The following is a 24,902-nucleotide window of genomic DNA, read 5'->3' as shown; positions in this document are numbered from 1 at the left end:
AAACAGAATTCATCTGTTTTTATAAGAATATAGCAACATTTAACACAAATGTCTAAAAGGATAAAATGATGAAGTGTTGACATTTTATATCCAAAAGGTCAAAGGTCATCTTCACTGTGACATCACAATGTTGTGTAACACAAACATACAAACACTTGAAGCTCTTTTATCAGTCTTCTGTACTTTTGCCAAAAAAAAAAAAAAATTAGTACCTTTGCTAAATTCCTTCAAATTCTTGCAACAAGTTATTTATTCAACCAATCTACTGTATATAATTTTTAAGATTTGTTTTTATGAATAGTATAAAGGGAACTGCAACTTACTGTCCCTATACAGCCATGATCATAAATAAATCTAACTTGTACGTTGTACCCTGTACCTTTATTCTCAAAATGCAAAAAAATCCTACTGAAAGTTTGACTTCATTCTCGACATTTTGACTTTATTCTCTCACTTTTTTTAAACTCATGTTTGGCCCTAATACTCCTCCGAGCCCCTAGGATGAATTGTAATAACTTCAAAATTTCAATTTGTCCAGTACTTTGATTTATGATCACATAGCTGCAGAACTAATGACTCAGCTGTACATTATTTTTCATGCTAATTAATGTTGTGCATGCCAATTAGCAACATATCACATTAAACTAAAATGAGCATGTTAGTATTCTAATGTTAGCATGTAACTCAAAGCACAGCTGTGACTCTAGGAGCATGTCTGTAGACTTTTAGTCTTGTTTAACAATATTAAGACTGTGCAGAGTTTTCCTAAACCAGCCCCAGTATTAACTGACCTCCTTCAGTGGATGCGTGTGGAACCATCATGGACTTTAATCCACTCTAATGCTTAAAATGAGCCATGGCTAGAGTCTGGCTGATTTAAAGAAACCTTCACTGATCGTATCACTTAAGTTCAGCAAGACCAGCGGCAGACTGGCCACAACGTGGCCTTCAGCTCCAGACGTCAGTGCTTTAGTTGGCATGCGATGTTGTGTAATGTCATATATAAGCTAACAGAAAGGCTATAGCAGGCTTGGAAAATGGACCGGAATACAAAACTAGCTGGTATCTGTCAGTGGTTGTTAGATGTTCAGATATTAAAACATTAATTTTCCACCCTATAGTGAAGCTAGTGAAGGCTGTGAAGATGTTACATGTATGCAGCTCACTTTAGATATCATGTCTAAGGAGCATTTGAGGATGGCTTATGCAACAATGCAGACCAGACTCTCAGACGTGCCGTGCGTTGGTCTGCAGACATAGTTGCATTGTATTTGCATTGGCATGGTTTTATCATAGGATCTCTCTCCCTCCAGCTGTAAAGTTGGAATCTGAACATTCTTCACTAAGCTTCAGTCTTTCTCAAAGGGATACACAGCTTATATTATGAGCTAGTAAAACTGTGTATGTGTGTGACATGACAGGTTTATGGCCTGTGTTGCCTTTGATAAGATAAATGGATTTGTCCTCAGGGTATCATGAATAGGCTACCATGAGCAGATAGCATGACACTGCATCTCCAGAAGATAGTAGAAACAAGTGTAGGGAAATACCCATATCATGGTAAATCCTGTTTAACTCTTTACATGAGTTCTAGTAGGTGCTAATGCCAAAGCTAATTCAGCAGTCTGGCTGTAGTTAATGCTGAACTCTGATAATAGCTGTTTCCCACGCAAGTTGTGGCAGTCTTACACCATACAGTTCAGTCATGTTACCCTGGCTTTCACAAGGATTTGGGCAGATCCTGTCTGTCATCACTGGCCGAATGGGTTTGCTTTGGCATCGTGACTGCGGCTGTAACGCAACTCCTGCTTTTATTTGTGGCCAGAGAAGCAGCATTACTAACATCAGGGACGGCAGGGAGCCCCAGTGGTTAAAGAGGCCGTCTCTCAAGCGAAAGACTCGGGTTCAAGCTTCCTATGTTGGCAAACATCCACCCTTCTGAAGCAGCTTTGAGCAAGACACTGAACCCCCTCCCGCTCTGGGTTCACTGCTCTTTAAATGACCCTGACCTCTGACTTCCCTGTGGAAAAAGGCAAGAGAAAAGACGGTTTTAATGAAAAAAATGGATGTGAAAAAGCCAGTTTCACATGGCTTGTTATTCAGTGCATGGTCTGATTACTGAAATATCTGGTGCTTGCGAAATTTTGCAAAAATATAAAACAGATAATGGACAAAGAGGAATCATACTTTGCTGCATACAGTCTGGTGGATTGGGTGTTTGCCACTGGCTCGACGGATGGTGGGTTTGATCAGTCCACCACTTTGGTCCAGACTGAAATATCTCAACAACAATTGGATGAACTGCAATGGAATTTTGTCAATTTTGAAAATCCTGATTACTTTAGTGATCCTCTGACTGCCAACGTGAAGCTCACATTTTTGTTTTTAGTCAAATATCTTAAATATTGGATGGATTGCCATGGCATCTGACATTTATGGTGACCAGAGGATGAACTGTAATAACTTTTGTGATCCCCTGACCTTTCATCCAATGTCGTTGTCAAATTAAATTTTTCAAATGCTTGCAAAACTAATGCAAGTTTTAAAGGAAATACTGGCAAAACCTATGGCATTTTCATCAGGTTCAACTGTATTTCATGTTTTTTGCTAATCAGCCAATGTTAGTATGCTAACACACCAAACAAAGTTGGTGAACATGATAAACATAGTTGCTAAACATGAGCATGTTAACATTGTGCTTGTGAGCAGGTTAGTATACGTCCCTAAACACTTGTTATTTTGCCTGAATGGGTGTGGTTTTGGTGTGGTGGCGAGCTCTGTGACCGTCTCAGACTTCAATTGAGTACATACATAAAATTTTAGATTGGTTTATTTAATGCATGTTAAGTATGAAGGCATACAGAATATACATTCATATAAGTCTCACACCTTGTCTACATGGAAATTGAAAATTAATGCTGTGTGGGCTTGAACATACTGAATTATATTGTCATCGAGGCAAAAGTTTTTAGTGAGTCCCAGGATACTTATACTTACTTAAGTTAACTTAAAGCAGCACTGTATCTTACAGGACAAGTGTGTAGGATTTAGTGACATGTAGGCCTCACCCTCCCCTTCCAAGTGTGTAGGAGAAACTACGGCGCCCACAAAAAAGGCAAAAAGCACTGTTGTTGTTGAGCCACTGTTTGACCTGTTTTCTGTACTCAATCTCACATTAAACAAGATTGTCCCAAACGTTTATACCTTTACACCTCCTGGTTGTGCTGTATTGAAAATATACTGCTACTCACTTACACTGTTAAATACTAAATTAATTCTGAAAACAGTCTTTCAAAAGCTTGTCTGTGCCTGGTGGTTTGATGTACCTGCGTTTTACCATGTATAGCTGACTAGCTGACAGATGTTTAAATGTTAGTTTTCTGTATGATCTATGGTTATATATAATGTAGCAGTGTCATAAAAACAAATGGAAGAATAAAGCTCTGAGTCACACTCTGTTTAGGACTTCTATCCCCCCCTCTGTCTGTGGTCAGCTGATGTACTTCTGCACGCAATGGTCTGCTGACCCACTGCAATCAGATCAGGTGCATGTGTGCGTGCGTGTGTGTGTGCATGTGTGTGTGTAAAGATGGCAGTGAGAGTCTGTTCAACAGAGCTTATAACGAGATGGGTATATAAGTTTTCTTGTTAGACATGAGGTCACTATGGTTTTCAAAGTAGATCAAAATGCTGCAGATGTTAAATTGAGTATAATCACTTATCAGGGTTGAATTCAACAAAGCTGGAAATTCACGTCTGAGAAAATGTCTCAGAGTGTGTGTGTGTGTGTGTGTGTGTGTGTGTGTGTGTGTATGTGTGTGTTATGAGGATTTACAGGACCTTTGAGTTTCTGCCAAGCTGTAAATGTTTTACATGTCGTCAAGATGTGATGACGCAACTTTGTAATTTCTGAGGGAACATATGCTTCTTTGACAGATATACACACAAACACACACACACACGTATATTTGAGTGTGTTGTCTTGAGTATTATATCTGTCATTACTGTCAAACTAAATATGATGCTAGCTTCAGTTTTCCTATACAAACCATAAAAGTGCAAACAGAAAATGATAGAAGCTGATTGTTTAAGGGAGTTCAGAACTCATCTGTTCATGTACAACAGGGCTATTCAACTTCAAGGAAAATCACTGGGGGCTCTTTGGCCACACAGAATACTTATTATTCTACAGTACAGTATAATGTTCTAGATATATTCCACTGAGCCCTCAGGAACACTGGCGGAAAACAAGGCATTATTTGACTTAAAGTGCATCTTTAAACTGTACTCTTTCATCAATGCAATTTTCACATCAACTTTCCGTCTCTTTAGCTTCAAGAGAGGCACTTTGAAGTTTGTTGTTAACTTAGCTAATGTGAGTTTCTCTGTGGCCCATCAGCCCAGAGTTCAACGTGAGGCTTGACTGAGCAAATGGCTGATACTGACATAGACCAATATAGCTTAATAGGCTATCAGCTGATAATTTATTGGCCTCGATATTTATTGTGCATCCCGACAAAAGAAATACAGAACATCTTGGGTTCGCCTTAGTGGACAGTTTTAATAAAAAAAACTAAAAAGATTCAAATTCACTGACCAACAACATTGGCTCCTTTTTTCTCTCCTGTATGACAAAAACTGAATAAAACTCCTGTCCTATGGCAACTCTGAGGGGACAAACTTCAGAATGGAGAACACTTTCAAATCACAATGTTACAATAGTAAATGGCTCATTGGTCAATGACTGCCAGCCATTGGCAATCGAGGATGGCGTTGTCCATTGACCCAACCCTAATGTGCACTTTAGTATATATTTATTACATGGCTTTGTAAAATACTTGACTCTGATTGGTCAATTATAGCATTCTAAGGTCTGTTATTTCTGTATAGCAGACTGTTGCTATGAAGAACAGACTGTGGATACAGTTCTGATCATAGTTTCTGGATGGGCAATAAAATAATATTTCATAATTCCATATCCATAATCCATAAATGTATTTTAGAGTTAAACTTTTGTGTAAGCTTAATGATTTTTGTAAGTAACCATGTGATAAGTTGGATATTGTACAGTGAACAGGTCATAATTATGAAATGGTGTGGTCGTGGTCCTGCACCATCTTGTCAGCATTTATTTCACAATAATGACCCGCTCACTCTACATTATCCTTAACTTATCATATTGCACACATACCAGCTTTATTTGCAGGCAGCTTCTTGCAGGCCATAAAAAAAAAAAATTAAAAATGGCTGTATTTGGCCTGTAGTTGGACAGGTGTGGTGTACGACATCCAGATGAACTCCTATTTGACGTAACTTTCTCTCAGTCTGGGAGCCAGAAAAACTGATTGTCAGTGTCTGATTGCAACACTGACAAAACTGTTTTTTAAATTAAGCTTTTGAGATGGACAGGAGATGAAATTTTTAATTCCTGAAGAGGGAGTTTACACACATTCTTTGTTTCTTGGAATTGTATCAGATAAGATCGATGATATCTTGTACACGGCCAAACTGTGCAGCAGGAGTTCATTTCACTTTGGAATTAGGGATGGAGTGCTTTGTGTTTCCTTCTCAGACAGACTGGATAAAAGATGATGGATTTGTGCATCTTAGCATTGAAAAATAAATCACAGTGTAAACCTTTCTGCCAAATCTACCAGAGATGGTATTATTATTTTAATATCAGCCAGGTCAAAATTTGATTTATGTTCTGTTTTACTGGATTGATTTAACCAACACCCACATGACTTTATTTAGTAAAATGTTTAGATGATACTTACATGTGTAGGGATTCTTAGAACTGACTGAGAGGATGTCTGTCGGTCAGAGGCCTTTTGTGTGTGTGTGTGTGTGTGTGTGTGTGTGTGTGTGTGTGTGTGTGTGTGTGTGTGTGTGTGTGTGTGTGTGTGTGTGTGTGTGTGTGTGTGTGCGTGTGTGTATGCGTGTTTGTGAGACAGTGTCGTGTCAGTGTTGGGTCGTGGGGAGGTGGGGAGGTGAGCCACTCAGTGAGGCTTTGTGGTGGCGCTCTAGTGAGGTGAAATTGAGTTTGGCCTGTCTGCAGAGCTAATCAGCTCTGTCTGGCTTGAAACCCGACCACTCATGGACATGAAAGACAACTGATGCTGTAATAGAGCGGGGTTGGAAAGTCACCACCAACCAGCTTTCAAATGCTGACATTAGTTATGCCTGTGTTAGTCTAGCAAGCTATCAGCTGGAGGTTTATAATAATGGTTATTTTAATTCTACAGTTGCAGAATAATGTAAGAGCTAACTGTTTGATACCATGTCTGTTAGGTGACAAGGTTACTTTATTAACAATAGAATAACTGGCTTTTAATATAATCTTTTATTATATCATCATGAAAAGAATAATAGTAACAGACTGCAAAATAAAATCAGGCCCAGGTTTATGTATACTGGCATTATTCTTTTAAGTCTATGTGACTAATAGATATAAAAAAAGTTTGGTTTGGTTGAGTAGATTGTCTCAGCTGGCAGCTGAGAAACAGGGCATTATGTCCTAAATCTTTGGGGCAAATGCACCTGTCAAAGTATGTGCACTAAAAGTTCTTGGTTTTACTGCTGCCAGGCTCAGATTGTTATTCTAAGGGTCTGACGGCATTATGGAAAGGATCCCTACAAACATAGACTGTTTTAAACAGCCCTTCCAACGGGGAGCTGAAGCCCTCATCATTAACCGTAATTTTACCTTGCACTATAACATGTTAAATTCAAATGCAAACTAACCCTCTAGCTGTGATGATCTACTGGACCGGTTCCAAAATGTTTTGTCCCTTTTTGTCATTTAGACCCCAAAATATGTAAAAGTAGGGCTCGGGTTTAAAATGCTGGAATTACCCTTTAAGATTTTATTACATTTTCTGAAAGTCACAAAGATTTTATTAATTTGTCACCAGTGCAAGTAGCAGCGCTCTTATCCCGGATATTTTGGCTTGAGTTTTGCACAGTGGGAGGATGTGGAGTCATGGCGTCCATCTTTATTTATAACAGAGGTACTGCCTAGCTGGTGACCTGTAGTGAAGCATTTAGCAGCTAAAGAGCCAGGAGTTAGTTAAAAGTAAAACAGAGCCAAAGGGGAGTGGATTTTGGCCTTTATCAGGCCAGAACGTGACAAATTATTTAATGCGACTGTATAAGGTAATGTCACTTTTGCGATGTCCCCAAACATTGGTTACTGTGGCTTTAAATTAATAGTTTTACGTGATACTTTGGAAAATCAGCCTGCTGGTTCCATATGAACTTAGTGTTCTATGTACATGATCAGGACAGCTCCAAGGTAACTAGCATTATATATCATTTGTATAAAAATACAAAACTTTTCAGTGTCTGACTACACTTCATATGAGCCAAAACTGATGAGTGTTGCAAGACCATTGGACTAAAAATGGCCACTCATCCAACATAGAGCTAAACATAAACTTGGCAGTTGACAGATAATAAGATTTTTCTTGGGGCTTTTTAGCCTTTTTTTTTGATAGGACAGCTGTAGATAGACAGAACATGGGGGAGAGACATGTAGCAAAGGGGCCACAAGCTGGAATTGAGTCCATGGCCGCTGCTGAGGAATCTGCCTTTGTACATGGGACACACACTCTATCAACTGAGCCACCTGGGTGCCGCAATAACATATATATTTTTTTTGTGAATTTAGTAATATACACAATGAGGGGAAGAAAGGCAACAGTAAACATGCCTCCTACAGATGGTGAAGTCCCCAGCTGGGCCTTTCAGTACCAAATATGTGACCTAGTCTGAGTCCTGATCTAGTTGACATTGTCCCGAACTCTTGAATGTCACAGTGAGACGTATCATTATTGTACTGATAGGAAGTTTCAGCATCTTCAAAATGTGTTTCCTGTTAAAGGGACAATTCACAACCGAATCAAAAACATATTTTTTCCTCCAGTGCTGTGTATCCGTCCAGATAGTTTTGGTCACTCGTCACAGGTTTGGTATCAGCCATAGAGATGTTTGCCTTCTCTTGAGTATAATGGAACTAGATGGCGAGTGCCAGTGCTTGTGTGCTAAAAGCGCCAAACAATGCATTTGAAAAACTCAACAACAATGTCTCTTTCTAGAAATCATGACCCACAGACCTCGTTTCATGAAGGAACTATTTTATTTCTACCATATAAAGAACATAGCAAGGCAACAATAAACATGTCTCACACAGACATGCTTTGCCGTGGAACAATAAGATCCACATGCATGATCATTTTTTACATGCATGTCAGATTCAGTTGCGCTGCTCAGACGTATCATTTAAACAGAAAACAAAAGCAGATAGTGTCTGTCACTCCCCCTGCCCCCCTCCACTCTGAATGAATCAAGATTGCATTTGCCATCAGCGAGTCGTGTTGCTCTGGAATAGATCTGCTCTGACTTAAAACAACCAGATCACTTGTGTGTGTCTGTGTGTGTCTCTGTGTTCGCTTGTGTTTGTACTTGTTGTGTGTGTGCTGGTGTGTGTTTGCGTATACCCTGATAGGTTTAGGGGCCCATAAACCTCTTGGTCAAGTGGGCCTGACCCTGGCACAGATTATTGTGTTTGACCTCTGACCCTGTACATACTGTGCTTGTGTGTGTGTTGCATTGTGTGTGCATGTGTGTGTGTGTGTACGTGTGTGTGTATGTCTTTGTTTATAGGTGTGCAGGTGTCTGTCCATGACCCTTCAATCCAATATGCTGCAGCTCCAAGCCCACTTTATGTGTGTGCGTGTGTGTGTGTGTTGCTATAAGCAGCATAGGAGACCAATAACCCTGTACATTTCCACCCCTCACCCTCCTCTGGTGAGGAGAAAAAGAAGGAAGTGGGGGAGGGGAAAACAGAGGGGGGGAGGAACAGCCAAGGTGAGTTAAATTTCATCATGTAGAGATAAAACTTCGTAAAGGAGACGTGGCCGAGGATTTTAAGGATGGTGAGAACAGAAACAGTTGTTTTAAAGTTTAAAAACTAGTTTACAATTGAGTGGAAACGGAAATCTAAGAAATTAGAAAGAAAAAGGAGATTAAACAAGTGAGCTTGTCATCTGTCCCTGCACCCACGCTTTTCCTGCATTCATGTGGTGTCAGAATAACCAGAAAAATGAGTTCCTGACTGAGTCAGGCCAACAACTTAGAAAGTCTAACAACATTTTGTCACAGGAGTTGACATCTTATACACAGAAATATGGCAGAAAAAAGTAAATGTTTCGTTAATAACTTTTCATCAATCATTCATTGCACATCAATTGCTTACATGTATGACTGGGTATTTTGATACCGGTACCGATACCTACACACATTATGGTACAAACACTCACTTTAAAGGGAGCAGCTGTTCAAAAACCTGGTTCTAAGAAAAAAAAAATCTGGATGTAACATAGTGTTTTTCCTGTATACACTACAACATGTAACATCAGACAGCCAATCACCAGTATTATTAGAACCTGGTACAGACATGCTGCAGGCTTAATGGCTCACTGATGCTGATGAGGTTTACTTCTTAGGTATCGAAAGTAGATACCAAATTATAAGGCGTTTTTCGATACCTGATAGTACTGAAGCATTTTGGTCAGTTCATTCGGTTGTAAGTATTAGTTGCTGTCCACCTGGAGTGACCTAGATTAGATAGAAAAATTCTTTATAAGCATTAACCCTGATAACAGGTCAGGTACACATGGATTCAGCATTTAACATACCCTACTCCATCTTTAGTAGTTTCCATGTTTTTTCCATATAAGACTAAAAACAGGGATCTAAAACTCATATTGGCTTGGGGCCACTGTTGCTATTGTCATTTCTATCTAGCTAGGTTAATATCAGCAGATTAGCTAGCTAATTAGCCAGCATGTAGCATTTATTTAGTTAGCATTAACTAACATATGATGTGACTATATGCCACTTGTACAGGTCCCCCAGCAGTGTCTTTGAAACAACTAGAAAAAATAATTAAAGGAACTCTCTCACATTGTGTTGATTTTGGAGGCTCCTGTGGACAGAAGTGGTGGTTTCCACTGTAATATCCACCAAAAATACAATCAGCAGAATTAAAATATCCTCCTGCTTCTCTTTAACTGGCCAGCGTACTACTCAGTGTAACTTTGCCTCAAAAAATGTAAACCCAGGCTCGTTTCATCCAATTTCACAGAGAATCTGACCGGATGGCAGCCATGAAGGACGACTATATGGAAATAACCAAGCCAATCTTCTTGCGGATGGTCTTGTTAACCTACGTAGGTCATATAGAGGCACCGGTAATAAATTCAGACTGTTTCATAAGCAGTTAAAAACTCCTTGTAGTAGCTTTAAACAACATAATTTTGTGGGTCAGATTATATTATAGAATGGGCATCATGTTGCAGCCCGGCAATTTGAGACCCTTGACTAAAAGGGATAATTCAAATTATTTAAAGTGGAGTTTTATGACATATTTATTGATAGTCAGTGTATTACCTACAGTAGATGGCAGTCAGCACGCTCTCAGTTAGGAGAAGCAGTAAGCGGCACCACAATGGAAGTTAAGCGATGAACTGCTGTGAACAGAGTCAGCAGTAAAAGGTATTTTAGCCATTGAAAAAGGTCCTCGTAAAAATCAATATCAGTTTGAGCGTTCGCTATATTCAGAATATTTCCATCGCTTTACTTTGCTGTCAGATAGAGTTTCCAGAGACCGTTCTTATATAAGACAAATGTCACTCTCTCTAGACCAACCAAACTCCCTATGAGAAATTAATAATTTTACCTAGCAGAACAACATAGGAGTGCCTGGTTTAAAGTGGCCTCCATCTGTTAGTTAGATTGTGTCATTGTGCGACTTTGTTGAATCAGAACTAACTTTTTAAAACACCAAAGCCACACAATAATACAAATAAATTAATGGAGACAGCGGTAGAACAGCAACTCCCCATGCTCTGCAAGGTAGAATTGCTGATTTTATCAGTGGATTTTGGTGGGTTTGGAGATATTTAGCTTCAACTATTGATAAATACCTCATCCAACTCCTCTTCAAATAATCCGAACTATCCCTTTAAAAGCTCATGAACACGCCAAAGTCAGAACGACTTCCCAACTCAGGAAATGGGATGATCCAAGGAGCATGTGAATGCACTATTGCTTTCACATGTGCTCATCACATACATGAACATGCATTATCCTCACATACATACATACACACACACACACACACACACACACACACACACACACACACACACACACACACACACACACGTACATAAACCCACTAAGAGCCCAGCAGTACACTGCTCCCCTGACGCCTGCAAAACTGAGTCAAGCAGTAAAGTGAAAAAAAAAAACTGCTGTAGCTGGTTGTCATAGTTTACATTTTGTCTTCCTCTTTTGAGAATGTGTGTGTGTGTGTGTGTGTATACGGCTCATAGTTCTCATGCACACTGTATTAGGGGCCAGCTGGGTTGGCCTGCGCTCTACACATGAGCCTGATTATGACTCAGTATTGCATTACTGACATTCCTCCATAGCTCTCCTTCTTTTCTCTTTCTCTTTTCGCCTCTCCTCCCCTCCCCTCTTTTCCTTCATCTCCTCCTCTCTCTCTCTCTCCCTCTGTCCACCTCTCCCGAGACCGGGCAGATTTGCTGAGCAACCCCACCACCACAGCCGCCCCTCCCTTGACCCCCCTCAGCAAAGCCTGAACGCCCGACACGTGATCCATCCATACGGCTTCAGAACGAATCACCCCACCGCTTTCTTTCAACTGCCTCCTTAGCCGTCAGTGTGCGTTACACATGTTGCTCTGGTCCTAACACTCTCGCATAGTATTTCACATACAGCTGAGGAGGAGGAGGAGGAAGAGGAAGAGGAGGGAGGGGGGTAGAAATTAAAACCGTCAGGCAGCTCAAAGAAAATGTCAGTGGATGCAGAAGAATAAGGGATTTGTGTGTGTGTTCAGTGACTGGCTTAGTAGTTTGAGCTTGTTCTCTCAATCCACAGGTTTACTTTAGGAGGGTTACTTTAAGAACATATTCTGATACAATTACTAATTACCTGTTACAAATGTAGCCATTAATCCAATTCAAGTATTACATCACTAAAGTAACTGAACTGGATTACTTTTTGTCACTTTAGAATTACCTCAGTGACAAAGAAGGTGACACTGTATAGCCTTATATAATGTTTTATGTTTGTTGTTAGATTTATTCATTGTTTGTCCAGCTATTGCTTTGTTTGTTAGGCACAAATGGACATTTAGATTCATAGCAGCAATTATGCACGTTTAGATGTACTTTGTTAAGTTTTCTATTCACACTTCACACTCAAACTTCAAACTTCACACTGCACCTGCGATAAACTTATCCTGGGGCTTGTGTTTTTTACTCACAAACCATCTCGGTCACCAGCATCACCACCTACAACCCCAAAATATTTTTCAGTGGTAGTAGTGCTGAGAGGTTAGCTAACTAAGCAGTTTTTCTGCGTAGCTAACATTACCTGCACAGAAATTCACTAACAGTTGGTCTGTGTAGCTAACATTAACACTGACTGCGCTGTTGTTACCTTTTGATTTAAAAACAATGTGGCTAAATAATGGCTAAATTCACCCCCTGTGAAGCATTTTTTCAGTGGAGGACATGATAATGAGTAGTACATTGTTCTTTATTTTAGGTAATATTATAAAATTGTAATTCTGCTAATAATCTGACCAGTAATCTGATTCCATCTTTTTTGTGTAACTGCAATGGAAAATAGTTACCGTTTTTGGTATCCTAATTATTTAATCTTGTTACATGTAATCCGTTACCACCCAAGCCTGTCTATCCATGTGTTTATGGGGAGTTGTGGGTGTGTTTTAGGGAGAAAGGCTGTTACTTTTGGTGTGGTGCCACCAGTAAAAGGAGCTGACGGTGATCTTTTTTTGGGGGGTGGGGAGTGAGTCAGGGGATGAGGGGATTTGAACGCAGTGCTGAAGATAAGAGCGTAGAGTACGTGACAGGTAGCAGCTCACCGTTTAAAAATCCCACACTGGGTTAATCCAGTGTGAGGAGGTGGAGGGGGGAGGAGGAGGAGGAGGAGGAGGAGGAGGAGGGAGGAGAGGAGCGGCAGCGGCAGCGGCGGCTCATACCACTCCTTGCAGGCAGCTCAGCCTTTATGCTGCCCAGCACGAGAAGAAGGGGCAGGCTGTCTCTCTGTCTCTCGCTCTGTCTCTCTTTCACTCCTGTCCTTCCTCTGTCACTTCCTCCCCCCCTTCTCTTCCCCTCTTACCTCTCTCGCGTTGCCAATCTGTCCCTCCCTCCCTCCCTCCCTCCCTCTCTCTTCCTGACTTCCTCCTCCTCCTCCTCCTCCTCCTCCTCCTCCCTCTCCCTCTCTGTCTCTCTGTGTCACTGGAGAGCGTCTCAGTGTGAAAATGCCATCCTGCTCTCCAGACTGTTGCCTCTTTCAGGCTGTGGAGGTAAGAGACTTCAGTGTGTGCGTTCTTTTCTGGATGTCCGTCGTGAGCTGCGTGTGTGTGTTTTTGTACATGTGTGTTGCAGAGATGGAGATGTTTGCATTTTTTCCCCCTCGATGTTCCTAAAACTTTTCTCAAACAAAACTCATGCGTCATGAAATTACTTTTTTCTGTTACGGGGGCGTGTGTGAACAGAGGGGGGTGGGGGGGGAGTCTTCCAGCTCTATGACGTTGTTTCTGCTTGCATTAGGAGTCTCTCCCCGCGTTGCCGTGCTGGTGCTTCTGCTGTTTTGTGTCATTTCTAGGCCACTGTTGCTGCCGTTTTTTGGCATTTTGTGCGTTGCCACCTCGCCGTGCCATTGTTCGACTTAATTTCCCCCCTCCGGCGCTCGCCCATCACCAGCTCTGTGTCTTGTTTCATGTAATTTTCAACAGTTGTTCCCTGGTGATTCTGTGTGAAGTGCAGGGCAGCGGAACCCCTGCTGTGAACAGGGGTGTGTGAGGATACACACAAGCACACATGCACTTACGACTTCTTTTTGGCATAAAGAAGAAAATCTGAAACGTCTTTGTGGTTTTTGCAACCACTTTCCGATGTTCATTTGCTCATACTCGTGTGTGTGTGTGAGAACGAGCTCTCCGTGGTGTGTGTGAATCTGCTCATACAGTGGTGTGAAGCAGCTGGTCTGTGGTTATCTGTGTAGCAACACAATCAGAGAAGGCAAAAATTACACCCGGTTTAAATGTCGCTTTGGGCACTTGGCTGAAATAGTTCAAAATGGCGCAACAATGGGAGGTACTCCGTCTTTGAACTGTAGCTGCTCACTGCTCCAAGCGGTGACATTTTTAAGGACAAAATGCAACATGTGTAAACACACCATGTTATTTCGCTGTCCAAGTGTGAATGTGCGGTACTTTCCCCACTGTGGATTTTCTCGCATGTGACAGAGAACGTGTCATTTTGGTTTGTGCGCAAGCAGGTTTACATGCGTACTCGCGGATGTGCGTGCAAGTAAGTTTGGTTGAGCTGTGGACAAAAGGGTTGAACCGAGAGCGCAGGGGCCGGCCGACCTTTCCTGGACGTCATCTGTCTCCTCTTTTTTTTTAAAGTGGTTCTCATGTTGGAATAATGTGAACTGGACTTTTTTTAAGAGTGGACTTAGGAAAACACCTGGGTATGGAGGTAAATGTAACCCGTTTTTTTTCTATGGACTCAAATCCCCGTAAAGTGTTTCAGCAAGAGTAATGCCTTCCGACTGTTCTAAGACTTTCTCCAGCCTTCGAAAACGTGACCATCACTGCTCTTACCAACATATTCTCATCATTATTTCCTTGTGTTTTCAGATAGTGAAGGTGTGGAGCGAGGATGGGGCTGGTAAAGTGGTGGAGATCCCAGCGGACATGACCGCCAGAGATGTCTGCCAGCTCCTGGTCTACAAGAGCCACTGTCTGGATGACAACGCCTGGACGCTGGTGGAGCACCACCCCATCCTCGGCCTTGGTAAGGATGTGTGTGCGTGGCGAGTGTGTGAGCAGGCAAGGACTTGGATTCTACTTTTGTGCATCTCTGTGTGTTTGCACTGATGTGGCAGTTTATGAAAAGTGGTTAAAGATAGAATTGGCAGGATTTGTAAATGCCCCAGAAAGATAGGTGATTGTTGAGTCTTATTCCCAGGACATTTTGGGCGTCCTGAGCACAACAAAATAATGAGAAAATATAGGTCGGGTCTCTGCAGATACAGCCACCACCACACACTTTTTAAGTTATGATTGAAAGAAAATGCTGCATATTATGCCTTTAAACAGCAGTATGATGTCCAGTAAGGTTAATCACTACTAATATGAGCCAATATCTGTCATATTATCATTTATATTTTCCAAAAAGAGCATTCAGTCTTGCTCTTTTTCTGTCAAAAATTTTTACACCACAAACTGTAATACATACCAGGATAATGTCATGGAGATTTATGTCAGGCTTGAGAAAGTGTATAAAAGCAATTCTACAAGTGAGAAGAAGAGCAAAATGAGTTACAACCCTGTATGTTTGCCTGCAGTGGGTTTTTAGGAGTAGATGTCTGCTGTATGGATGTGTGTGTCTGTGTCTATACCTCTTTTGTGTGTTTCTGCATGGCTGGCTATACTCTCTTGTGTGTACCCTCAGTGTGTATGTTCACTTGGGCATGGCACGAGTGCTTGTATGCCTTCTATACAGCGCGGGGAGGGAGGCGTGGTGGTCGTAGGATTAAGCATTTTCCATGTTCTGCTCGCATGCCTGTTCCCTCCCAATAATTCACTCAGGAGGAGGAAAAAAGGAAGGGGGAAAAAAAGGAAAAATGCAAGACTCATGCTTTGCTTCTTCACTTTTGCCGTGTCTCTGTTTGAAGCTTTATTTATTTCTTAATTCCCCCCCCCCCTCACTTCTGGGTCTGTCTTTGTCCTCGGTGAGGCTTTTCCTACTCCCGAGTCGTATTTTTAGAGTCAAAGGATCGCTTTGTGCTTTGCTGCTTGATCTGCGTTTCTGGAAAAAAGTGCACTGGAGAGATGGAATGTGAGGTGAGGAGAGTGAGGGAGGGAAAAAAGGAGATGAAGGGAGAGAGAAAGAGAGACAGAGAGGAGGAGGCGAAGGAGGGGAGGGGGAGAGAAAGAGGGAGATTGAGGTGGTGGTGGTGGGGGGGGAGGGCAGAGAGGCCTGGACTAAAGCGTCATACCAGAGCTGAGAGGAACCAATCGCGGCTCTCCGTCGGACGAGCCCCTAGCCTTGCTGGCCAATCAATCTTTCCTTAACCCTCCACAGGAAATTCCCCTGCTCGCAGCCAGCGCGTGCACACACACACACACACAAAGAAATCAGACATTTCCACCCCGAAACTGCAGCCAGAATACATTTTTAGCAAGAAAAGTGACCACGGTTTCGCCAAAATACATGTATGAGTGTGTGCTTGTTCCTGTGTGTGTGTGTGTGTGTGTGTGCGTGTTTTGTCTTAATAAAACCAGACTTTGTGAGTTAATCTGGAAGGAGGAATTAGTGCTAAATCCTTGTTGCTATCATTTCACGTGTATATGTGTGCATCCATCCACGCAGAACTGGAACATCCTGTCACTATCAATTTCTAATCGGCCTCACTCTGAGATCATATGGCCTCAACTTCAGGAAAGAGGAGAACACACACACACACACACACACACACATAGAGAAAGTAATTGTGCGTTTGTGGTGCGCGGCGAGCAGGTTAGGCCTGTGTGAGCTCTTAATGTGTGGTTGTGTGTTTGTCTGTGGCTTGTACTTTGCTTCTTCGCTGCTTTCAGCAATCAGCCTAATACATGACATCATCTTCCTGCAATGCCCCCCACCACCACCACCTCCTTCTCCCCCATCCCCTCCTCTCCATCTCATACCACTTCTCCTCTCCACCTTCACCTCCTCCCTCCCTGCCTCACAGTGCTTCTTCTTTTCACAGCCCCTCCTCATTTAACCTCTTACTCCCTCGCTCGTCTCTTAGTAACAGGCGATTTGTTCTTGCTGTGTCATTGTATACAATAGTGTAACCGGTTGATGTGGTGGTAAATGGAAGAGGAGAGGAAACTGTGACCTCCGGTTCGGGATCATTTTAATCAAGAAAACCAAAGATAATCAGAACTCAAGTCAGGCATGTTTTTGTACTTTAATAAATTAATATATTAATATATTACATTTATGCATTAAAATATCTAAAAATGCTAAACATTTATTATATATTTTGTGGAGTTGTGTACTTACGTGATCTCAAATGTTTCCAACAGTGGTCAAACTGCAGAGAAATCTGTAATTGATTCAAGGTAATGGAGAATTTCCTGCTAGCTGTTGATAGCTAGTTGCTATAACTACTAGGAAAACACGGGATACATCAGCAAGTCAGATACATCAGCAAGTGAGGAAGGAAGTCTGCCGACCTGACTAAACGTGTCAGTGAAGATTCTCAGTCATCCAGGTCGTGATATTCTTAGAAAAGGTCGTAGGCATCTGGACTTGGTGAAATCCTTTTCAAGAACTCCGCCAAGTCAAAGTACGAAAACCTGACTAAACGTAACGTGAATAAAATTTTAGAATTACCTTGTCCATGAGCAAGATTTTTGCCAGAGTCAAGTTTACAGTTTCAGTTCCCTGATGTCATTTTGAACAATAAAGGTTATTGTTAAACTATAAAATACATAAAAAATGTATATATGTGCATTATATTGTATATAAAAAATATCGGTTGATCAATATCAATATCAATATCATATATTTCGTTATTGGCATCAGCACCAAAATCCGGTATTGTTTAGCCCCTGGGATGCGCTGCTAAATCTGACTCTTACTATCAATTCTAATGATGGACATTCATGAGACTTGATAACAATGAACTGATCCTCATTTGGATTTTATCTTCTCGTGCATCAAAAAGTTGTGTCTGTTAGAGGACACTGTTCAAAACAGTTTACATGTAACAAGGTCCTCTGGTGACAAGGACGTGTGTGAATATACTTGCAATATTAAAATGAGAAGGAAAAAAAAAGAAAAGAAAACAGAGAGAGGAAATGCATGCGAAAGAGCTGCTTGTTATGCAGCAGATCAGCCCTCAAAAGAACAAGAACAATGAGCAGTGAAACTATAATTAGAGTGTAAATTGTGTTGTTAAAGTGCTTAAATTTGGATTTCTGTATAGACTTTTTCTGTATCCAGTTTCAATCAACATTAGAATAAATTCATATTTTTCACATGTGATTAAGCCCTAAAGCAGTTTGCATCGATTTTAAAATCTGATCCATGTTTGTCTCCAGCTGCATCCCTGAGGACAACACCAAGACAGGACAACTAACACTGTGTGTCTGTGTCCTCATACAGAGCGATGTCTGGAGGACCACGAGCTGGTGGTTCAGGTTCAAGCCTCCATGAGCAGCGACAGTAAATTCCTCTTCAGGAAGAACTATGCCAAATATGAATTCTTCAGGAACCCCCTGGTGAGTCTCTTGCATCCCTAAAAAAATCATTTCTGAGACTGCTTTGGTTTAACACGCAGCCCCACACACCCACACACACACACACACACAGCTGGGGCTCAGCCCTGATATTTTTGGACTCGAGCTGCTGATAACTGAAATTTCATGCTGACATTCAAAACCATTAAATTTGACTGTTTTTAGCAAAAACGTACAGGCACTCAGTATTTCATATAGAATATTTTTTCTAGATGGGGTGGAAAACCCTCTGTAGCAATAAAAATATATTTTTTTCCCACAAAATCCTTATTGATATGCACAACAAGATGAAAAGCCCAAAACTGCCCAAAACTTTGCTGTCCATTAGGTTTGGTTTGGCCTGCCAGATGTTTTGAACAAAGACCAAAAAATAATAACTTTTAAAAATTAAATATAAATTGCTGTTTTGTGAGATAAAGTGATCTTTAAATATGTAGGATCTCTATTTATTGATTATTTTTCCTAATCTCAGAATGGTGTGCAGAGTGATCTTAGTGATCTTTGATCAGAGTGAACTTAGCATCCTTTGATGTTCCACGATAACGTTTTAGTTTTGTCCCTCCAGTGGAACAAGTTTGTGAGTTAAAATATCAAACTCTGTGAGGCTCTGTTTGGCACAACAGTCCTGTGAGCTAAATGCTAACATCATCATGCTAACATGCTAATGAATGACCTGCTTACATGCTGATGTTTAGCTGGAATAATATATTTATCAACTTCACTGTCTGTGTTTGATGCGTTAGTGTTCGCTAATTCACACTTTGCAGATATTTGATTATAAACCAATTGGTTAGTTATACACTGATACAATATATGTAGCCATCATGTTGTATTTTTTGTAGAGATCGATCATCATCAATATTTTAAATGTTATTGCTGACAACTCGAGTAAAAGTGAAAAAAGGACTTAGTTAATAATTACTTCCATTTTACCATTTTTTAGGGTGTACTGAAATTATGAAGGTAATGTGAATGTTATAGCTGAAAGTACGTCGCAGCTGAACTGCTTTCTAAAACACACCAATTTCAAAGCCCAACACACTCCTAGCTACAAGATAAGTTAACGTCAATAGCATGAAAGATTAATGTTACCCATGAAAAATTAACGTAGCTAACATTAGCTATCTAAATACATTTTCACCTACACTATGCACTCGTGGTGGTTGGATGAGGAGTTTTAAAAGCGGAGATCACAGTGTTTTTCGGGAGACAAAACAAGCATTTCTCCATGTAGCTGTTATCGTCTTTAGATGTTGGTGTAAAAAGTGTGGCTACAGTGGACAGGGTTGTTTGCTGGAAGATTCTTCTCGTTCTCCTGGTGCTCCTCACAAATTGCAAATGCAGTGAAGTAAAAAGCAGGTTACTGGCTCAAAGATATACTCCAGTAAAGAGCATCAGAGATTAAGGACACGTGCAAAGTTAAAATACTGGCGTCTCCGACAACAATGTTACAGCCAGTTTGTTCTCCTTTGAAATTTCCACTCTGGGTTTGAGCAACTGTTATTGTTTGCCGGTTTCATGTTAATTAGAATTAAAATGAATGCCAAATGTTTGTGGAGTGAGTTACTTAGTTAGTTTATGAGTCACAAGAAATCAGTTTGTAAATGAAGACTAGCAGGCTGTAAGGCGGACAGTCCTGGACTCCAGAGTGTGTATTTTCAGTGGTCTTAACTTTACATCAACTGACAACTGAGTTACAAACAGCTGATCGAGTTACAGCGGAGGACTTGTCGTCAATTGTCGTTGTCAAAGTATAATATTATGCTCGTCTTGCGCTCCTGTTTGAGCTTTGAGCCTTAGGAGGAGGGGGCAGGGCTAAACAACTAATTTTAACCACAGATCATATATTGAATAGGGGTTCAACCCTGTTAATATATTATCTATGGCTCCGACTAGCTGTTTGGGATGCAGTACTCACTTTTAAACACTAGGGACTTTCATCTTTCTCTATTAAATAAGGATAGTTTTTCACTCATTTTTGTTACTTTTTAATATCCACTCTATGTTGAGTGTGTTTGCACATTTCCTTTGTCTTCCTTGGAAGCTTGTTCTACTTTTGCACTCATTCTCTTTGGATGACCACGTGAGCTCAATCATATCAAATTCAAAGCTGCTCATCGTTTTAAAGACACAAACCTGCTTCTGGCAGCCAGCGAAGTCAGCGTCAGCCAGTCGGTTTGCGTGGCATCTTTTGCTGATGTGGACTCAGTATGGGGCTCTGGCGTTACGTGCTGGCCAGCTATACGGTGACATTATTGCCGTGGTGATTTAGGTGTGTGTCAGAGCCAGCAGGTGACCTCAGCTCTGTGGTAATGAGCACAGTAAAACACCAGAGTGCTGGCCGCGGCCTGTCAATCACGCTAAGAGTAGTGCTGCTGGCTAAAGGGGATTACATCAGCGGGTGAGATCATACTGCATCTACTCCCAGGCTGGAGTGCCCTCTCTCTCTCCCTCTCTGTATCTACCTCTCTCGCCCCCACCACTTTGTCTCAGAGTCCTTGTGCTCATCACACAAACACACAAACACACACACACACACACACACACACACACACACACACACACACACACACAGAAGGAGAGATGTATTCTGCATAGAGAAACACTACCCCACTCTGAGCTTGCATATGCACTAAGTGGTTTCTAGCGCTGCTCTCTCTCTCTCTCTTTCTTTCTCCTTCACTCATTGTCGGTGTCTCTCGCCCTTTCTCTGTGTGTTTTTCCATCCAGAACTTTTTTCCAGAGCAGATGGTGGCGTGGTGTCAGGAGTCTGATGGCTCAATCCCTCAGTCACAGCTCTTGCAGGTGAGGCCGTGACTCAGTGCAGGGACACGCACATCTTTCTGTAAATGGCACAAATGTCAGGACTTGATTCATTCCCTCGCCCTTGACTTAAAGGGACAGTTCACCCCCAAATCAAAAACACATATTTAGCTTACCTGTAGTGCTGTTCATTGATCTGGATAGTTTTGGTGTGAGTTGCAGATTTGTGGATGTTGACCATAGAGATATCTGCTTTCTCTTGAATATAATGGGAGCAAATGACACTCGGCTTGTGGTACTGAAAGCACAAAAAACACAAACAATACGAAACCACTGTCATTCTCTTTCCAGATATCATAGCCTAGTTACTCAAGATAATACAAAACTCTTGTTGTGAGCAGTTTCATGTAGGAACTTCTTTATTTCTGCAGTAGACTCTAGTGGAACTGCTTTCTTTCTGTGGTTGAATCTACTGGAACTACCGTCTTTCTATAGTTGAATCTGGTGGGACTACTCTTTATCTGTAGTACAAACTACCAGAACTACTTTCTTTCTGAAGCAGAATCTAGTGGAAGTCCTTTTTTCTGCAGTGGAATCCACTGAAACCACTTTCTTTGTACAGTAGAATCTACTGGAACTATTTCATTCTGCAGTAAAATAAACAGGAGCTACTTTCTTTGTACTAGAAAGATAGTCATTCTGATAGAAAAAAGTAGAAAAACTCACAACAAAGACCGAGGAAAAAACATATTTTTTATTTTGGGGTGAACTGTGCCTTTAAATACTAATTTAGTCCAGAATCCTAGCCATCCTGAAAAAAGAGTGACAGTGATTTTTTTTGTCTTTGTGAGGACATCTGGTAGTCCAAAAATATCCTCACACACACTTCCTGAAATCTGCTAATTACATTCACCCAGCGTTGTTACTGTGATCTCTGGACATTTTTTAAAATGGATTTTACGACATCTGTGAGCATGTACTGTAAGATGTACTCCCAGGATGTTCGCTGCAGAAACACAAACATTTGTTATGTACATTGACTTCCCCTGCAGCAGTGTTCCTGATAGATGCTGTTTGTGTGTTTTTGCAGAACTTTCTGAACTCCAGCAGCTGTCCAGAGATTCAGGGCTATTTGTACTTGAAGGAGCCTGGACGAAAGTCCTGGAAGAAACTCTACATGTTCCTGCGACGCTCCGGGCTCTACTACTCTACTAAAGGAACATCCAAGGTGATGAATTACTGCTGTAATTTGAGTTGCATGACTGCGTGAGTTGTGTTCGCAGTGATCATTAAATCAACACAAACAGATGTCATGGCCCTGCCTTTTATTGCTGGACAGCAGGAAACGAATAAAAAACAGTCAACTTGAAATGAAGGATGTGTAATCTGTGGATTTGTAGTTTTGCAGCTGAAAATTGTAAGTTGAAAGTAAATCAAGGGGCACACCATAAGTACAGATCATGTCACAATTTCAGACCTCAGATCATCATAATTATCACAATAAAAACAACAAACAATATAGCAAACACAAAAACCTCGCCACAGGACATTCCAACACATTATCAGCATAATTAAAGGGATGGAAATGAAAATTCAGTCATTATCTACTCACCCTCATGTTGATTGAAGGTTGGGTTTAGTTTTTTTAGTCCACAAAACAGGAAAACAGTGCTGCAGAATTCCCCCTTTATGGTGTTGGTGCTGACATTTGTTTCTCTCTGCCCCCTCGCGACTAAACAGGAGCCCCGACACCTGCAGCTGCTGTCAGATCTGGAGGACAGTAACATCTTCACCATCATCACGGGCAGAAAACTCCACAACGCTCCCACAGACTACCAGTTCTGCATCAAGGTAACACGCTCAATAAATCTGTACAAATTTAGTCTAGCATTTCTTTTATATTTTATTGTCTACAGAGTTCCACAAACCCCTGTAAAAGCACAACTGTATCACACAGTCATCCTTTCAGAGGTAGATGACTGAACATACATTGTGTCTTGTGTGTGTGTGTGTGTGTGTGTGTGTGTGTGTGTGTGTGTGTGTGTGTGTGTGTGTGTGTGTGTGTCTGTCAGAGGGCACGAGGGTTAAAACCACCCAGCGGGGGTTCGAACACACACTCAGCACTGTGTGTCCCACTCCAGGAGTTATCTGTGGTGGGTCACCTGCTGATCTGGGATAAACCCAGTGGGATAAGCCAGGATGGTACAGGGAATCTGTCCCGCCTAACCCCCTCACCTCTCTCTTACACACACACACACACACACGCACATGCACACACACACACACACACACACACACACACACACACACACACTAGACAACCAGCGTGTCAGATGCTGTCAGCGGGGGTGACAGTGCAGGATTTGGTAAGGGATTTTACTGGGTGGCTGGGGGTGGCTGGATTGTTGCTATGGTGACATGAATGAATTTATCGGTAGGGGTTGCATCTGAGGAGCAGTGTGTCTAACGTCCTTGTTACTGATGGAGGGAACAGGAGAGAGTCTGTGCTGTCTTTACTAGTAGGACTCTAATATATTATGTTTTTGCATAGATTAAATGCCAGAGGGCAAAAATATATCAATGTCAGGTACCTGGGAAAAATGATAAGTCTTACAAGTAATGTCCATGTCTGAAAATCTGTTCACGTGAAGATGTTTAAAATGGGGTCATGGCCCAAGTCCAGACATTTTCCCTTTATTATTATTATTAGGACGTTCTTGTCCAGACCTATTTATTATTTAGTAATAGTTTTATGTAGGAAAAAAAAATATTTACATATTTTTTAACTTAAATTTACATGGATTTATTGGCAGAATCAGTTTCCATCAGTGTATAATCACCTAAAAATAAGAATCATTCAGTTTTTGCTACCTTGGATGGAGCTGTTTATATCTATAGAGGGTGCAAGTCCTCCTGCTGTTTTATTCAGCTGCAGTGCTACTATTTTATCTCTCATCCATTAATGTGACCTGTGGCCACAGTGGCCATTGTTCTAACACATTAGATAGTCTTGCCTTAATGGTGATCATAAAATGTCACTTTATAGGCCAGTTTCTTTCTTACTGATCTGTGTGTCCTATTAATTAACTGTTCCACTGTGTCTGGTGTTTGGTTGACAGCCCAGTAAAGTGAGGAGTGACTGTAAGGAGCTAAAGATGCTGTGTGCCGAGGACGAACAGAGCAGGACCTGCTGGATGACTGCTTTCAGACTGCTCAAAGTACTTCTACTTTCATTTCTTGTTAACATGAATCAGTGTGTCAGCACTGAGAAACAGGAGTTGATGTCGCCTCTCCTCTCTTGTGTCCTCACAGTACGGCATCGTACTGTATCAGAGCTACAACGTCCCCCAGCAGAGGAAGTCGAACCTCTCACCTTTTTCTGCGCCTGTGGTGAGGATCTCTTCTCTGACATCACCGTCTTACAACCCCGCTCTAATGCCCCCACTCAGCCAAGACCAATCCAGATTGATCCATTAATTAGCTGATGGTGAATTGGAAACCAGTTCACTTTGTGGCCACCTTGTGCTGCGCTGTTCTTAAAGGAATAATTTGGATTTTCCAACGTGGGGTTGGACAGTATGAAGTGCTCATCCATAGTCAGTGTATTTTGCAGAAGCAGCAGGAGTACCGGTGTAAGAAGCAATGTGGTGCTGTGGACAGGGTCAGCAGAAAAACTTAGTTTATGTGTAAGCTTTATTTAGAATATTTTCGCAGCTTTGTC

General features: G+C 41.3%; 1 protein-coding gene across 1 annotated transcript in view; it reads left to right on the top strand.

Annotated features, from left to right (window-relative positions):
* Positions 1 to 24,902, top strand: part of LOC146312762 (growth factor receptor-bound protein 10-like) — a 64,873-nt gene that overhangs the window by 31,925 nt on the left and 8,046 nt on the right. Inside the window, exons 6-12 of the mRNA XM_084739105.1 lie at positions 14,765 to 14,921; positions 18,285 to 18,400; positions 21,149 to 21,223; positions 22,272 to 22,409; positions 22,922 to 23,032; positions 24,301 to 24,399; positions 24,494 to 24,571. Coding sequence (XP_084595231.1) covers positions 14,765 to 14,921; positions 18,285 to 18,400; positions 21,149 to 21,223; positions 22,272 to 22,409; positions 22,922 to 23,032; positions 24,301 to 24,399; positions 24,494 to 24,571 — 774 coding nt within the window. The remainder of the gene's footprint in view (positions 1 to 14,764; positions 14,922 to 18,284; positions 18,401 to 21,148; positions 21,224 to 22,271; positions 22,410 to 22,921; positions 23,033 to 24,300; positions 24,400 to 24,493; positions 24,572 to 24,902) is intronic.

This window comes from Lutjanus erythropterus, chromosome 16 (genome assembly GCF_056507025.1).
Source record: "Lutjanus erythropterus isolate fLutEry1 chromosome 16, fLutEry1.hap2, whole genome shotgun sequence".
In the NCBI taxonomy this organism is placed as follows: Eukaryota; Metazoa; Chordata; class Actinopteri; order Lutjaniformes; family Lutjanidae; genus Lutjanus; species Lutjanus erythropterus.
This window is presented reverse-complemented; position numbering and strand designations above follow the sequence as displayed.